The sequence below is a fragment of the Schistocerca serialis genome, chromosome 2, assembly GCF_023864345.2.
Source record: "Schistocerca serialis cubense isolate TAMUIC-IGC-003099 chromosome 2, iqSchSeri2.2, whole genome shotgun sequence".
NCBI lineage: Eukaryota > Metazoa > Arthropoda > Insecta > Orthoptera > Acrididae > Schistocerca > Schistocerca serialis.
This window is the reverse complement of record NC_064639.1, coordinates 663,626,813-663,644,807: the sequence shown is the minus strand read 5'-3', so window position 1 is coordinate 663,644,807 and position 17,995 is coordinate 663,626,813. Positions and strand designations below refer to the sequence as shown.

At 40.6% G+C, this 17,995-nt stretch overlaps 1 protein-coding gene across 1 annotated transcript in view; it reads left to right on the top strand.

Annotated features, from left to right (window-relative positions):
* LOC126457742 (uncharacterized) overlaps positions 1–17,995 on the top strand; it is a 129,776-nt gene that overhangs the window by 69,199 nt on the left and 42,582 nt on the right. Inside the window, exon 9 of the mRNA XM_050094288.1 lies at positions 17,335–17,568. Within this exon, the coding sequence (XP_049950245.1) occupies positions 17,335–17,568 (234 nt within the window). The remainder of the gene's footprint in view (positions 1–17,334; positions 17,569–17,995) is intronic.

The following is a 17,995-nucleotide window of genomic DNA, read 5'->3' as shown; positions in this document are numbered from 1 at the left end:
TATGTATGTTAAAGTGTAACATGCGCTAAACAGATCAACATTATATGTGAAAGCTTAGCTTCTCCTGTAACTTATTAATCTTCAAGACAAATATTATATGCAAAGGCTTTGCTTTCCTTGTAGCAACACTGTGTATACTAACTTAAACCATTAACTTTTCCTGTTGGTGGAATTTGAATTTATACTCCTGTACAAAAATATGCAGCATACTTGTTGCTGCATATCAGAGATCGTTCCAAAATGTGTTTTTGCCCCGAGTTTCATTTTCTAAAGTGCCGAGAAATTCAATGCCACTATCCATTCAAAGGCGTGGTAAGTTTTACAGTTCTGAGGGAAAGTATACTATCAATTAACACAGAAAAAGTGTGTTTTCACCTGGGAGAAAATGTATTTTTAACCGGGAAATTGAGGGAAAATCCGGGTTTTTTTTTCCCTTGTCCGCATATATACACTGCAGGAAGACCTTCAGGGTTTGATGAAGATAGTTTAAACACATTAATCCGCAATGATCCACATCAGTGTACTCAAGAACTGGCAAAAGTGATGAATTGTGATCATTCCACCATTGTGTGACATTTGCATGCAAAGAGGAAGGTTCAAAAGTTGGGTGTATGGGTGCTGCATGCTCTAAGCCAAAATAAAAAAATCTGTGGGTGGCCATATGTGCATCTCTGCATGCTCGTGTCATCATTGGCTTGTGAACGACACTGACTATTCCCATCGTGTATTGTTACTGCCAATGAGGACTGGTGTCTTTGTGGTAACATAAGGAAAAGAAACGAATAGTTGACCACAAACAATGCAGCAACACCCCATACAGAGACCTACGTGCATCGATAAAAGAATGTTATGCACCCAATGGGACAGCAATGGTGAGGTGTCCTACAAATCTACAAATTGCTTCCTCAAGGTGATGACAACTGAGACTTCTTGTAGAAACAATCCAACAACAACAAGCCTGAAGACTGCATAAAGTGATGCTACTCCACGATAACGCCCACCCGCATTCTGCTAGACTGGCAAAAACACTGTACAGGAGTTGGTTTGGGGAGCCATTCCACTTCCACCTTATCATGCACCCTCGGATTTTAACCTTTTCCACTCTCTGTCGAACAATTTTCAAGGAACTTCCTTTCCAGGCTGTTCAATAAGTTCTTTGCCTTAAAACCGTGTGATCTCTACACTCACAGAATCAAAAAGTTATCCCAGCATTGCCAGACTGTTGTAAATAGTGAGGAAGAATATATTATTGATGACTAAAGTCTCTGTTGTGATTAGTAAACTTATGGAAAAATGCTATGAACTTATGCACCAATTACTTTATGTGAGTGAAATAAAGGGTTAGCTGTAATCATTTTGAATATTAGTTTGAACATCACAGTGCTTTAGTAGGCATGGTCCTTTTGGAGGAGGTAAGCCATTGTCTTCCGCCAGCCTTCGAAATGACTGAACCAGCCAGTTATAAGGGGCTTAAAAGTTTAATGTGGACTCCGAACCGCAGTACTTTTTACATCAACAGGCATTTCCAGAGTTGAAAGAAGTGACAAGTGACAGATAAAAACCCTAGGTCTGACCTGGGATTGAATCTAAGACCTTTGAATCAGTAGTCTTATACTTAACCACTGAACCACAACTACAAACATTTTACTCCTCAGATATTTTGTTTGCCTTAGCTCCACAAAAATTTGAATGATTACCTGTACTGCTGCTGCTTCAAAAACGGACAATGGACAATTTCAATTGTTAACTGGGAATTAACATTGATTTTACTGCTTGCATATTTTTTGTGACTCTCTCTCCCTTAAGTTGATTTCTGCAGAGTTGTGTTAGTACTTCATAGATTGATAGATTGTAAACACTTATTTTATTTTTATGGATGGTCTTTCATACTAAAATTAACTCATTAGTTGTGTTGCCATGTCTTCCAATTTTATTGGTGAACACTGAGCCTATTAATGCAGAATTTTTGTATAGAAAATATTTATTTATGTGTTTTGTCTCCATACCTTTGGATGTCATATCTGTGACTCTTTCCACAAGGATATTAGTAATTTTCTTGATCTGCCTGCTGCTCGAACCTCCTTACGTATTATCTGTTATTTAGGAGATGATTGGGCACTACTACTGCTACCATTGGTTCATGGAGCATTTTGAGTTGTTGATATATCTGCTACTGCTGATCTGTGACTTCATCCTAAAACAAAGCCTGACTGTCCTACCTGTAACTACAAAAATTTACCTAAAAGCATCATGAGAGCTACACACTATTTTCTCTCTCACAAACTGTCAAATTTCTTCTTAGATCCTAACTCGGCTAATATCAGTGTCATCTCTGGTTCTGTGTTAACACACTTTGCAACTTTGTTTATTTATGGCTGATCATGTCACCTATGTTGAATATCCTGGTACTGGTCAAACTGTTAGCTACCACCACATGTATTACGACGAAATTCTCTTATGATTTTCTTACAGAGAGACCCTAGATATTCTGTTATGTGATTAAACCGTGCATTTCTACAATTGATGGACTACATATTCCTAAGGATGTTGACCTAGTAGCAGTACTTTCTTTTCTCATGACAGCTGAAGGAGGTGGTGTTTTTCATTTTTGCACATAAATAAAACTACCAGGGCAGATGCTTTCTTTTAGCCTTCTAGCCAGCCTACCTGCCCCCTCACCCATCCCCTTTTACTCCTATGCAGCTCTGACCTGGCTTTGTCCAAAACAACTGTCACAGTCTCTTGACTCTAATGACACATTTTTATGTGAGGATGCTGGACTTAGTGTCAAGTAATTTTTACATATTTGTGCACATGGGTGGTTTGGCTCCCAATACTTTTTCTACTCTTAATTAAGAATTTGAAGAAACTGCCAACAGGTTGACTATGCTCATAACCAAAAGAATTTTGTGCAATAGATTTTATCACAAGGTCCCAGGTTGATTGTAAAATGTAAACTTTCACAGCCAGACTTAATGAAATTAATAAAATTTTCTGGGCTACTATGCTGTGGCTTGATGAATTTCATGTTCAAACCCAACATTTCGTTCCCATCTGTGGAGGACATTTTCAAGAGGAACAGTTTGATGAGGAACATTTTCAATTTTGTCCGATTCACACTCTGGGTCACGAGTGACTGCAACAACATTCTGTTTAAGCATTCTCCGGCACAATGACTTGATACCACGTATGCTTTAAATACCTGGCTGCAGTTGGCTGTTGTCGGTTGCCATCGTCTGCTGTTGCTATCACCCCATGGTGGAAGACTCAGACACATCTTCTTCAGCACCAGGACCCAGATATCATACAATTTTACACCCTCCTCCATCCTAATTGAAATTCATGGTGTGTTTAACAATCTCTATGGCCCCTCTGTATAGCCTTTCATGGCATCCGCTTGCAGTTGACAGTACTTGAGTTCTATAAAAATGAATGGGGTGGTCTCCTGACTGCAGAGCATGATCCACAACAGGTGATCTGTCAGTGTCTCCCCTTCTGCAGTTTCCCTTGCACTCTTCTAGTCAATTTTTGTGGATTCTTTTTGTAGTACCCACGTACACCTCCCCCACAGCTACATGGAATCCTGTATATTCCCACTTTTTCCAGCAGTTTGCTAGCATCTGTGGCCGATTTTAGGTTATTCCGTATCTTCTGATGGGATTGTAGATTACTGCAACATTCTGTTTTGTCAAGATTGTTCCTATGTGGTCAGCAACATTCTCAATGAAAGGCAGGAAAACTTTCAATTTCACGTGTACTTGTGTGTCACTATGATTTTTGTGCAGTGGTGTTAATGCTCTTTTTACCTCATCAAATAAATAAACATTCTTGAGCTATGCATTGTTGAGGTGTTTTAATTCTGCATCAAGTACTGGCAATCGCAAGCAGATACCACGAAAAGCTGTATGGAGAGGCCAAAGATATTGTTAACTGTCTATAAACTATCTGCGTGATGTTGAGGTACTCTCAATGCCAGCAAAATACCCATGTGTGTCCCTGATAGAAACATATGAGAGACCAGCTCAGACTTTTTCCCAGTATCCATGATATCAAGCACCAGTTACAACAGCTATGGGCCAGCTTGCCTCAGGAGACGTACAACTCCTTTATGACACCCTTCTCAAACAAGTCAATGTATGTATCCAGGCCAGAGGGGTGCAACATCATACTGATATGTGAGCTCATATTCCCAAGTTCTTTATAAATTTGGCTTGATTTTTTGGTGACTGAAATAACATTATACACACTCTTAATCCACGAAATTTAATTTTGTTTTCTTCTCCTCCTCTGGGCCCTTCAGTTTCTTCATCAGGCTGTGTGTATTAGTCAACATTACTTAGGTTGGCATTAACTTGATCAACATAATGCTGCAAAGTGGTAAGGTGCGCTATACAGAGACCTGGTTGACCAAGAGAAACAGCTACTAGAGGTTCTTTCTTTATTGCAAGCATAAGGGTGGTGTTCTTTTGGCTGTGACTATGACATTCCGAACAAGATTTCCTTGGCTGAACATGATGTTGCGTATTAACATTTACACATTTTGCTCAGATGATGTTGAGAAAGGGGTGGTCACTTGTTGCAGAAAATGCCACATATACTGATTGAGAGAAATGTTGCACTTATTCTCTTCACTTTCCTCCATAATTTTTCGTATTGCAGATGAACTACAGCATGTCATTACATTATGGGAAAGTGAAGGTGCTGTGAACGTTGAGGGTGACGATGAGGTTTTGTCATAAAATGACTGTTGCACACTGCACCATTTCTCATTCACCTTCGATGCTCTCAACTCATCGTCAAATCTTTATAGTGCAGCCAAAGTCTCCTTGAATTATTTACTGGTATTCATCATCTCACCTAAAGTTGGATCTGATTCATTTACTGACTGCCCAAATGAACTGGGTAGAAGCTAGATGAACAACCACATCCATAATGATGAAAGGTTTGTCATAAAACCCAACACACTTTGCACGTAGAAAACTGTACTGACAGTTAAGGCCTTGCAGGTAAGTCACTGTTTTTCTGGTACTGGCTGAACTTTAAACAGACAGTGACTTCTTTTGTTTCATTTTCAAAACTGTTGATCTGTCAAATTAAAGATGTCATCAGCTGACCAACTACTCACATCTAAGAGTGGACTTAATTTATGGACCAACTCCTAAATGTGACAACTGAAGAAAATTTAAACTTGTATCAGGTATTTGTAACCCTGCCTGAAGAGCAGGAAATAATGCTGATGTATATCTCAAGTTTCCTTGGATTCATCAAAACTGTTGCAGCTGTTGCTAACTTTGTTGCAGTGCCATTAGTTACTGAAATCATTCCTCTTGCTGTTGTTGTGTCACTTGTTACAGATGTCTCTCTTGCTACTGATTCCATGCTTCTTATTGTTATGTCTACTGTTTTTCAGTTATATCAAAATGATCACAACACAATAAAAAAAAGATGCTTGTCACGGATTTGGCATCTTACTTGGCACTAAATGTTGGAAAAGGTTACCAACATAGAGCACTGTCACACTATGACCAACATAAAGTGCAATACGTGCACATCAACCAGAAGCAACATGGCAAAATTGCTAACCAAACTAAATAAATTAAAGGAGTGCAGTTTTATCATTCACTCAAGAGTAACAATCCGCACAATGTCAAAAGAGTCCAGAACAGTTAGTGAGTTTGTAATATCTTCATGACTGTAGGTGCATACTGAACACTTCATAATCTGGGAGAGAATACATCTCTGTGGAATGTAGCCATATTTATCAGCAAATTAATCCCTGACAGGTAATTGTGACGGTCCCGTCATGAGTGCTCCAAACTAGGCACCACACTTAACTGCTCCTATGTCACTTTCGTTGGAATCTATATACACATTGCTGTTTGTCAGAAATACTAAACTGTGCAGTTAATAGAGATGATACATCCTTAAATCTGAGCAGCAATTATACAGAGTAAGTCAGGAGGAAATGTCCATTCTTTGAGGAGTGACCGTATTGGTGATTTCAAATAAAAAAGTCCAGTGAACATAAGCCCTTTTCTTAACTGTATCTGGCATACAGCTGCTTGAAAATCACAGGTGTCAGTTGCATGCCTGTCTTCTCCGGCACTCACATGCAGTTACAACCAAAGTGACATTAAGCTGCTTAGTGTTCTCTTTACTGACCATTTCAATGCACACTTCATTCGCACATGGTGGGGCTCGTATTTTGCAAGCATGTGCTGAAGTAAAGGACAGTATGAATGAGCTCAGATCAGCAACACAACAGCTGTTTACAAGAGCAGCAAAATGCATTGCAGTTGACTTGTTGAAATTTTTTTCTGGGGAAATGTACCCAGTTACACAAAATGTTAGGTCACAATGTTTCATTTACACTACTGGCCATTAAAGTTGCAACACCAAGAAGAAATGCAGATGATAAATGGGTATTCATTGGACAAATATATTATACTAGAACTGACATGTGATTACAGTTTCACGCAATTTGGGTGCATAGATCCTGACCCAGAACAACCACCTCTGGCTGTAATAATGGCCTTGATAGGCCTGGGCATTGAGTCAAACAGAGCTTGGATGGTGTGTACAGGTACAGCCGCCCATGCAGCTTCAACACGATACCACAGTTCATCAAGAGTAGTGACTGGCGTATTGTGACGAGCCAGTTGCTCACCCACCATTGACCAAACATTTTCAGTTGGTGAGAGATCTGGAGAATGTGCTGGCCAGGGCAGCAGTCGAACATTTTCTGTATCCAGAAAGGCCCGTATAGGACCTGCAACATGTGGTCGTGCATTATCCTGCTGAAATGTAGGGTTTCACAGGGATCGAATGAAGGATAGAGCCATGGGTCGTAACACATCTGAAATGTAACGTACACTGTTCAAAGTGCCGACAATGCGAACAAGAGGTGACCGAGACCTGTAACAAATGGCACCCCATACCATCATGCCAGGTGATACGCCAGTATGGCGATGACGAATACATGCTTCCAATGTGCGTTCACCACGATGTCGCCAAACACAGATGCGACCATCATTATGCTGTAAACAGAACCGGGATTCATCTGAACAAATGACGTTTTGCCATTCGTGCACCCAGGTTCGTCATTGATTACACCATCGCAGGCACTCCGGTCTGTGATGCTGTGTCAAGGGTAACCGCAGCCATGGTCTCCGAGCTGACAGTCCATGCTGCTGCATACGTCGTCGAACTGTTCGTGCAGATGGTTGTTGTCTTGCGAATATCCCCATCTGTTGACTCTGGGATCAAGACGTGGCTGCACGATCCATTACAGCCATGTGGATAAGATGCCTGTCATCTCGACTGCTAGTGATACGAGGCCATTGGGATCCAGCACAGCGTTCCATATTACCCTCCTGAACACACCGATTCCATATTCTGCTAACAGTCATTGGATCTTGACCAATGCGAGCAGCAATGTCGTGATACGATAAACCGCATTCACGATAGGGTACAATCCGACCTTTATCAAAGACAGAAACGTGATGATAAGCATTTCTCCTCCTTACACGAGGCATCACAACAACGTTTCACCAGGCAACGCTGGTCAACTGCTGTTTGTGTATGTGAAATCGGTTGGAAACTTTTCTCATGTCAGCACATTTTAGGTGTCGCCACCGGTGCCAACATTGTTTGAATGCTCTGAAAAGTTAATCATTTGCATATCACAGCATCTTCTTCCTGTCAGTTAAATTTCGCATCTGTAGCATGTCATCTTCGTGGTGTAGCAATTTTAATGGCCAGCAGTGTACTATCACCTGCATTTGTCCTTTCCCCATTGTTTTCATTAGTTTACTCAGAAGCTGTTAAGAACACTATATATGTTCATATGACATTTTTGGTTCTGAGTCACCAGTACTATCACCTTCTGTACTGAAAGTAATGCACAGTTAAAATTTTAAGATTTTCCTAGGAAAATCTGGTTTTCTGTTAATAGTCAAGTATTATTTATAAACTAACAGAGATTTCTTCCCAAGACAGCCATCATTGGTAAATGACTTACAACATAGTAAATAGCACTATTAGATTTTTTACTGACAAAGCTATTGTCTACACGTAAGGAAATGTAGGATATCTTAGCCAAGATTGTACATATGATGTGCTGAGTGGCACCTTTCCTCAAATGTAGACAAATGCAAAATAATGCACACAAACACGGGACAGTGTTTTATAGTATCAATATACACCATATGTGATAAACTAGTGGAGCTCATTACATTTTCTAAGAATGTAAAGGTATTACTAAGAAGTAATATTATATGGAGGAATGTATGAAATCAGTAATAGGATAGGAAAATTGAAGACATTTTTAAAAAAAGACAGAGAAAAGAAAGTGAACCTAGTGAGAACTTTTTTAGAGTAGTACTTCAGTGTTTGGCATCTTTATCAAGTTGAACTGATGGAAGACATTGAAGTAATGGATATCTGTACTGCTATCTAAGTGTTTAGTAGAACCCATATCAAAGTGTAATGGAGTTCAGGAAACTTAAGTGGAAATTTTGGAATGAAGGGCATTATTGTTCTCACAAAACTGTTATTTGTGATACACAGAGGAACAGTTTTGCTGCTCCAGTTTTTATAAAATAATGAAAATAACATAAAACAGATAAGATTGTGGAGCTATACAGTATCCCTCACCTCATACATGAATGGTATAGGCCATGGAATGTATTGGTATGAAGGACGTTATACTGTACTCAGTACACTGGCTTGTTGAGGGCAGCTGTATCAATGCAACAGGAATCATTGATGACTGTACAGAGTAGTAATGTAGTCCAGTACATCATCTTGCTGCCAACAATGGAATGAGTCACATGTGGCGGGTGACCAAACAAAATTTTATGTTGAACTGCTTGCTTCTTACTACTCAGTACATATCCAATCAAACATATCGTATAGTACAGACACTGCTCCCAAAAAAGGATTTCAGATTTACATCGCCTCCACTGTTTGTGTGTGGCGTGAATACTTGCCTCAAGAGTTAAATTTGGCATTTTTCACTCACTTGTCTGGAGAGCATGATATGTCATTATATCTGATTGTTCCACAAAATGAAAGTAAATAAGAAAACAGAGTAAATCTTCACCCATAAACATATACATAGTAATTTCTTAATTTTGTAGGAAAGTTCTGTTGGAATGTAAATACCTTGGAGTAAAGCAGACCACTCACTGAAAAGCAGAAGCACTGAGTTATCGACAGGTAACACAAAACTTGAATTTCCTTGCTTTCAGACTAAATCCTTTTTTGTAGCTGGACAGGAAAGGGGGGGGGGGGGGGGGAGAAAACAAAACTTCATACATCCACACAACACTGGCTGAATACTCAGTACCAGGATTGCAATTCGGCAGGTAGACTATGGTGGGGTAGTGTGGGGGTTGTGTCAGATGGGTTGGGTAGAGCGAGAGAGAGGGTAGAGGCATGAAGGAGGGTCAGGAACGGGTAGCTAGTGGCTCAGAGGGAGGCAACCTCGTTGATGACTAGGAATGCTGGAAGGAGGTGTGACAGGTGTATGGGCTAGACATATGATGTACAGGTGTCGGGAGTCGGTTGGGAGCGGTGCATGATGATCATGAAGTGGAGACATGAAGCTGGAGGGTTGATAGAACAGAGGAAGGGGAACCTGTTGATCAGGGGGTGAGAGGACAGTGGGCTAGCTGAGATTGAGGCCAGGACTGTTATGAAGCAAAAGTATTTGTTGCAAGGAAACTCCCATTTGTATGGTTCAGAAAGCTGGTGATGGAGGAAAGGATGCAGATGGTCCAGGTCATGAAGCAAGCCACTGAAATCAAGCATGTTGTGCTCAGCTGCATGTTGTGCCACTGGATGGTCAATTTTATTCAGAGTCACAGTTTGGCAGTGGCCAGTAATTCTGGTGGACAGCAAGTTGGTTGCTATACTAATATGAAAAGCTGTGCAGTGGTTGCAGCAGAGTTAGTATATAATATGGCTGCTTTCACTGCTTAAGCCATCCCTCCCTCCAGTGGCCTAACCAAAAAATTCCCTTTTATAAATCCCACTCCTCCTTTCCAGAATCTGCCAGTCTCTATCCCTCACAAACCTAGAAACACATCTCCATGACACAGACATTGCAGAACCACCTCTGCTCCCTCTGTAAGATACTGTACTGTGCAATCCTAAAAACATAATATATTGCCCTGCAGACAATGGCTTCTTCACTGTCGTATTGAATCACAGTGAATGTCTGATGGAAGTGTTCTGCCAACTGTGTTGACTCCTCCACCTACAAGCTGTACCATAGTGATCCTATCGTAGAAGTCCAACATTACCTCCAGTCCCTACTGAAATCTTTAGGCCTGATCCCATCTCCCCTGATCCCATCTCACCCCCCCCCCCCCCCCCCCCCCCCCCCCCCCCCCACCATGATGACACCCTAACACACTAACCTTCCATTTGCTCTCCAAAATCCATAAACCTAACACTCTGGGGCACCCCATTGTAGCTGGTTATTGTGCCCCTACTGAAAGAATTTCAGCTCTTTTAGACCAGCACCTCCAACCAATTGCCCAAAACCTAGCCTTTCACATCAACGACACTAACAACTTCCATTCTGGATCCCTATTTGTCACTGTGGATGTCACTCCCTTGTACACCAACATCCTCATGCCCATGATCTTACCCGGTATTGAACACTACCTTTCCCAATGTCCTTCAGACTCCAAACCCACCACCTCACTCCTCATACACCTTACTAACTTTATCCTAACCCACAAATACTTGTCATTTGAAGGGAAGTTTTATAAACAAATCTGCAGCACAGTCATGTACACCCGCATGGTTTGCTCCAATGCCAATCTTTTTATGGGCCATCTAGAGAAGACCCTCCTAGCCTCCCAAAACACCAAACCACTAGTCTGCTTCAGATTCTTTGATGATATCTTCATGATCTGGACCCAGGGCCAAGACACTCTATCTTTGTTCCTTCACCATCTCAACACCTACTCTCCCATCCACGTCACATGGTTCTCCTCATCCCAGCATGACCTTCCTAGATGTTGACTTCCTCCTCTCTGATGGCTTCATTCGCACCTCTGTCCACATTCAACCCACCTACCACCAACAGTACCTGCATTTTGACAGCTGTCATCCATTTCACACAAAAACATCCCTCCCATATAGCCTGGCTACCCAGGGACTGTGTATCTGTAGTGACAAAAACTCCCTTGCTCAGTATGCTGAGTGTCTCACCAAGGCCTTCACAGACAGGCACTATCCCCCATACCTAGTCTGCAAACAGATCTTTCGTGCCATTTCTCCTCACAATCTCAATCCTCCTCCCAAAAACCAACCACAAAGGAGTGTTCCCTTCATCACCCAGTACTACCCTGGACTGGAACAACTGAACCATATCCTTCACCAGGACATGATGATGCCGTGAAATGAGGGACATCCTACCCGATATTCTTCCCACTGCTCCTCCACAACATCCTAGTCCATACCTATGCCACTCCCAATCCCAACCCCTTGCCACAAGGATCATACCCCTGTGGAAGGCTCGGGTGCAAAACCTGTCCAATCCACCCAGCACTTCCTTCCAGTCCTGTCGCAGGTGTATCTTACCCCTTCAGGGGGCGGGCCACATGTGAAAACAACAATGTAATTTACCAGCTCTGCTGCAATCATTGCACTCATTGCACAGCTTTTTACATTAGTATGATTACCAACCAGCTGTCTACAAGGATGAATGGCCACCACCAAACTGTGGCCAAAAGCAAAGCAGACCAACTGCTGGCACAATATGCAACTGTATGTAACACGCTTAATTTCAATGGTTGCTCCACTACCCAAACCATCTGGATCCTTCCCTCCACTACCAGTTTTTCTGAACTGTGCAGATGGTAGTTATCCTTACTACACATTCTCCGCTCCCGTAATCATCCTGACTTCAAACCTACGGTAACATACTGTCCCCACATCCTCCACCCAACAGTTTCCATCCCCTATGTCCTACCTTTTCCTCCCCATGCTCATCTCCCGCCCTGTTTATTTGCAGCCCTCTGCTAATGCATCCACCTTCTTTTTCCCCACTCCTCCCATTTTTTGTTTCTTTTTCCCCACCTCCCTGCCCCACATCCTCCTGACACTGAAACTGTTGGAGTTTAGTTCCAGCACACTCCACCAGACAGCATTTCTCTCTCTCCCCCCACTTGTACATTACTATCCCTTCCCCTTCCCCTTCCCCTTCCCCTTCCCCACCCCCTCCAGATGGCTGCTTGCATCACACATGATGTTGCGATCCCTCCTGAGACAGTGGAGTAGGCAGTCAGGTGTGCTTGCTTTTTGTATGCGTGCATACGTACTTGCGTGCGCACGTGCGTGTGTGTGTGTGTGTGTGTGTGTGTGTGTGTGTGTGTGTGTGTGTGTGTGTGTGTGTGTGTGTGCGTGTGCATGTGCATGTGCAAGCGCCTTTATTGACGAAGGCTGTGGCCGAAAGCTACATGTGAGTGTCTTTTAATCGTGCTTGTCTGCAACTTGATGTGTCTTCTTTACAGTAAATAGCAGTCTATCTTTTCCTAGTTTATCTAGTTTTAATACCCCCCCCAACCTGCTAAAATTCCACTTCCTCACGCTATTTGCTATAGAATAAGGCCAAAAGGTCATCAGAATAATATACAATGTGAGAATTGAAGGGATACACAATGTCATTAATATATATTAGGAAAAAGAAAGAACCAATAATGGAGCCCTGAGGGACTTCTTGTATCACTTTTTCACTTCAGGATTTGAAAGCTACAACCTAACTGTCAGGTTCATGTATAATTTTGGTATACTGTTTCCAGTAGATCTGGTATGTGGCTAGAAGTTTCATGGACGTGTGCCCTCAGTTTCTTTAACTTTAATGGTTTGCTAAGTCAAAAGATTTGCTCTGGTCTAGAAATATACCAGCAGCATGTGTATCTTGTTCTGTGTGACTGTAATCTTCATGTAAGAATCATAACGACTGCAGTGGTCATGCTTAGAACTTTCTTAAATCTGTGCTTAGATTTGGTAAGCATTTGTGTCTAGAGAGGAAATTAATGAGTTGAGATAGGACAATAGTTTCAAATATTTTACTGGAAATGGATATCAGTGACATCTTTCAGTAATTTGAAACTACTTCCTTACATCCCATCTTATGCACTAGATGAATTACACTTATTTTTAAGATATGTGAATATAATTTTTTTAAAATATTATAGTTAATAAGGTAGGTAAGAGGTTTAGTGGTCTCATTCGCACAGTTCTTCACCACTATGCTTGAGAAATTATCCCATCCAGACAAGTGGTAGTTCCTTAACTTTTGTATTGTATTAAATGTTTCTTGTCAGTTCATCTCCACAAATTCGATCACTGCTCAATGTGTGATGTTACTTGGTGTCTCAGCCTTCAAATCTATAATGGAGGCTGGGTGGTGAGAAGGAGAAACAATATGCTTATTGAACAAATTAAGTAATGTCTTTGGATCTTTTACTAGATGACCTTCTTGAATTATGTTGACTTATTCAATGTTGTACAGTGTTTACTGGTTAGTGTCTGGGATGCTTTATCTGTATTGGCTGAGTACGCAGTTGCATCATTGTTGAGCTGTTCTCTCCATTGTAAGAGGTTTGCCATAGAAGGTTTTTTTTAATTGAGCTTTTCCTGTTTTTTAATATACAAGTATACAATATCAATATCATGTGTGTTCTGCTTTGGCTGAATCAAATGTATAAGTTTCAGTCTAATAGTACTTTCTCTATGGCAGTATGTTAGTACCCTGGCTATTTCTTTTTTAGGAAAGCAGTAGTGAAAATGCCTTAACATTATTCTGTAAAATTCATCTCATTTGTTTTCAGAGCCTTCAGCTTGATAAATGGTGTCCCTCATCGCCTCTGCTAGCTTATTTTTGAAATTCTTAGTTTGACACTATTCACAATCTGCTTCTGCTTGTATATTTTGGTTATAATTGATACATAACTTTAGTTATCAGTAGTACATCAAAACTTAGGTATTCTGACAACTGGCAGTAGTTGTGTGAGTAATGAAAATAAACATTTCCGTACTAACACTGCTGTTCGCAACCCCGTTGATCGTTGTGTAATCTATTTGGGTAGAGCTTGACTCTTGCTCTAGTGTCAGCAACTTCCTGTACATTATATTGCAGAAGTTTGCATTAATATTTAACTCTCCAACTATACCAAGGTTAGTGGTCAAATCTGTATTATGCTGTTAAGTCCATTCAGGTAGTAGAACACATCAGTATTTGGTGGGTGGTACCTTCCAGTGTCTTTATGTTTAGCTAACCCCTTTGGCTGAATATTTGTTTGGAGCACAACACCAGTCATTTCAGTTTTTCCTTTAGTGTACAGTTCAAGAAATGAGTTTATTTTAACTGTAATATATTCACTAACAATTAGTGCCACCTACATCTTTTATGTTGTTTCCTGCATTGAGCATGTTTGTACGATATTGCACATTTAAGCCCATTATCCTAGATGCACTGAGCTCTCATGTTTACTTTTTGTTTTGTGTAAATCACAGAGCTTTAAGGTACTGGATTCTAAATCACGTGACTTATTACACAATCCATTCATACTGCACTGAAATTACGTTTCCTGTGTCAATTTACATGTCTGAAAGTCTTCTCCAGTATTACAAAGGGCTTAAGCAGTGGTCAGTAATACCCAGTGCAAAGATACCCTTTTGGTTCTATTTGTACAGGTTGGGCACTTGCACCTTTTGTAATACTTCAGACCACAGGAACTATTTAAACATATTTTCTTTTAGAAATTTGTTGGCTGGAAGAAACTTGAGAGACCCTCTAGGTATACTGGTAATACTTTTTTTGTAGCTTGCAGTCACATAGCGTCAGCTTAAAACAGTATACTGTATTATTTTCTGTCTGGTACACTTGACAACGCAAAAATTGGCTGGTGGAAATCACAGCCAGAACTGAGGTCCAGTGCAGGACTGACATGAATGAAATGCAACCTGCCATATTCTTCTGTGTACCTTAGGAACTTGCAGATGAGGAAATATTACTTCAAAAGTTGTAGGAAACTAATCTTGTCATTATTCCAGATATGTCCTACTATTATCTATAGATATAGTGCCTGTTAACAGAAGTAATGTTTATAAATGGTCACTGCATGTCAAGTGTTAATTTCCGTATGAGTTTCTTTTTCGGCCAGAAGACACACGTTCTTCTGGTTCAAACAATATGTTTTCTATGATGCCCTCATTATATTGTATGAAACACATTTTGATGATGTGCTGCTAATTTCCCACCGAAGTGGTGGAATTTTGGGTACAAATGAACAAGAATCACTTCTGTTGGAGAATGGTCTCCCTGGAGACAAAAAATTAAATTTATTGCCTCTTTTTAACATAATGCATGAGAATTGTTCAAACAGCTTCATTATACCTAACAGCTTCATTATATCTAACACAGTTGTAGACCAATAGTCTGTTGCAGTGTGTTGAGTCTGCAGCTGCACCGTTCGTTCTGTAATAGCCAATGAGAGTACACAAGCTTGCAGTTGAGTCACATATTCATGTGACATGCCTAATCATCAGCAGGCTATTCGGGACCATGCCAATACTCTTGTGGAGCAAGAGAATTTGACAGTGTCAGAGGCTGCGGCACAGTACGGCGCACTGTGCAATGGTGGATGAAACATTATTGAGATACTGGAGAATCCAGTTGGCATCTAGGAACTTTACTTTGACATGTAACAGCACTTGTCCAGGATAAAGAGCTTCTCAACACATCAAGGCAAAATCCTTTTTAAGAGCGGTGCAGTTGAAACAAACTACTACATTTGCTGGATCGGTGGATGTGGTTTGGCGCTGGCTTCAGGGTCTGGACTACTTAGCAAACATGTGGCTATCAAGAAGAGGCTCTATGATGATCATCACCAATTAGCATTGGTTGAGGACAGTGGGGCAGGATGAGTTTCCGTGGACATGGAGTGCTTCACACGATAGATGGTTGACTTGATGCTGTGCAGTATACCCGTATTATGATTAATAATATGCTCCCATCAGTGGAGTTATCTCCAGAGAGAGTATTCTGTTTCCAACAGGACCATTCCCCCACACATGTGTCAGGGATGATGCAGGAGTGATTTGCAGAACAGACATTTCTCTTCTTGATTAGTCTCCATTTGCCCAGATCGAAACCCTATTAAAAATATATGGGCACAGATTAAATGAGTGAAGCAAGAAAGCTGACCTGACCCTCTCCCTCCCACCCCACCCCACCCCACCCCACCCCTATCCAACCTGCCAAGAACCTGTGATGACCTTGACCTTTGGAACGTCGCTCTAGCTGCCTGGTAGGAGATGATGACAGGATATGAGAGATTTATTGTCCACTGCAAAAGCCGACTGCAGACAGTCGTTGAAGTTGAAGGCCTTTGGATGGGATATTAAATGGTAAAGAATCCACCCTTGCTGTGCCCTTTTGGTGGTTGAAAATATCTTAATAAGTACCGTGAACTGTTCATTCTAGTAATTTCGTAGTTCCTGCTGATTAAACAAGTTAATGGGACAAAAAAAAACAAAAAAACAAAAAGCATAAGGCAAGATATGAACCAAACCTTGTTGCTAGGCAGTTGTCTGTTAGACCGCTGACTGTGCCGCTGAGGAAACAACTACAGTATGCTACAGCTGCCAACATTCAGAAGAAACTTCTTACTGCTCTTGACTCCACAGCACGAAATGAAGTGACATTACTAAGTCTGCAATGCTACGAATGACACGGTGCTATTTTTGTGCATGTTTATAAGGATGCTTTCTTGTTCTGAATGTCAAAAAGGTGTTAATCCGTCTACTACAATCACAATTACAAGTGTTCTTTACTGTTATGAGCAGATCTGTACAGCCTTGAATGTGGTTGGCTCGTGTGTAACATGGTGGGTACTTCAAATTTCAGTCACTGCCATTTTTTGTGCTGATAAGTGTACTTCCAAAATTTAAAAACTGTTCATTCATCCACACATCATGTTCTGTGAATCACATAATGAGGAAGAGCATTCAGGGGTGTGGAATGAGTCAACTTGTACATAAAGAGGCAGCAGTAGTAGCCGCACCTCGCTGCTTTTGTAAAGTGTACGGGCAAAAAAACGACTAGCATATAATGAGAATTATGGTAATTACTTGCAACTTGGAGAACTAGCTTCTTCAGCCACAGCAGCATTAGTGGTAGAAAAGAGATATGTTTCAAATTTGTTGTCATAATCTTGTGTAATTATATTATTACTGAAATTTGTGTTTTCGTATTATCTTATATTTAAAAAAAAAAAAAAAAAAAAAAAAACTTTAAATGTTTTTCAGGGAAAACAGCGCCATCTTAAACCTACCAGCCGCTCAATTTGTAAAGCATACCGCAATAAACTGTGCCGCAGATTGCTTGATTTCTTGAAGAAGGGAAATACAAAAAAGAATCCCGAATTGATACACTTACTGATGCGGAGTTTTAATTTAACTTTGACTAACAGCCTCAGTAAAAACAAAGAGAAGCAACTCAGTCATTCTGTAAAATACTTGGATTTGTTTGTTCAAAATGCTGTACGTATGTTCATATTTTTTATTTAATTTGGTTTTAGTACTTGAACTTTGGTTTTATTCTCTTGTGCATGTCACTAAATGTGTTCATTGAATTTGGTAAACTTGTTGTTATTGATCTTACTACTGTGGTATTGAGAGCTTCATATGTTGTTTTTTTTCACAAGTTTTTTCAGCTGACTCAGCTCATTACTTTTTTTGTGTTTCTGTACAACACATTTTATTTCTTGTCATTGTGAAATAGTTTGGAGGCAGAATATTTATTCAACAAGTTTGTTGATGTGGCTGTTTTCTGCAGGAAGTAAAAAAAAAAAAATTCATAAAGCATGCACTTCCATTTCACTTATGAAAAACTGACACAGGTAAAGCAGGGAAAAAATGTGGATAGAAGATTTATTTCTTAGTGTGATCTCTCAGATTTTCTCAGCAT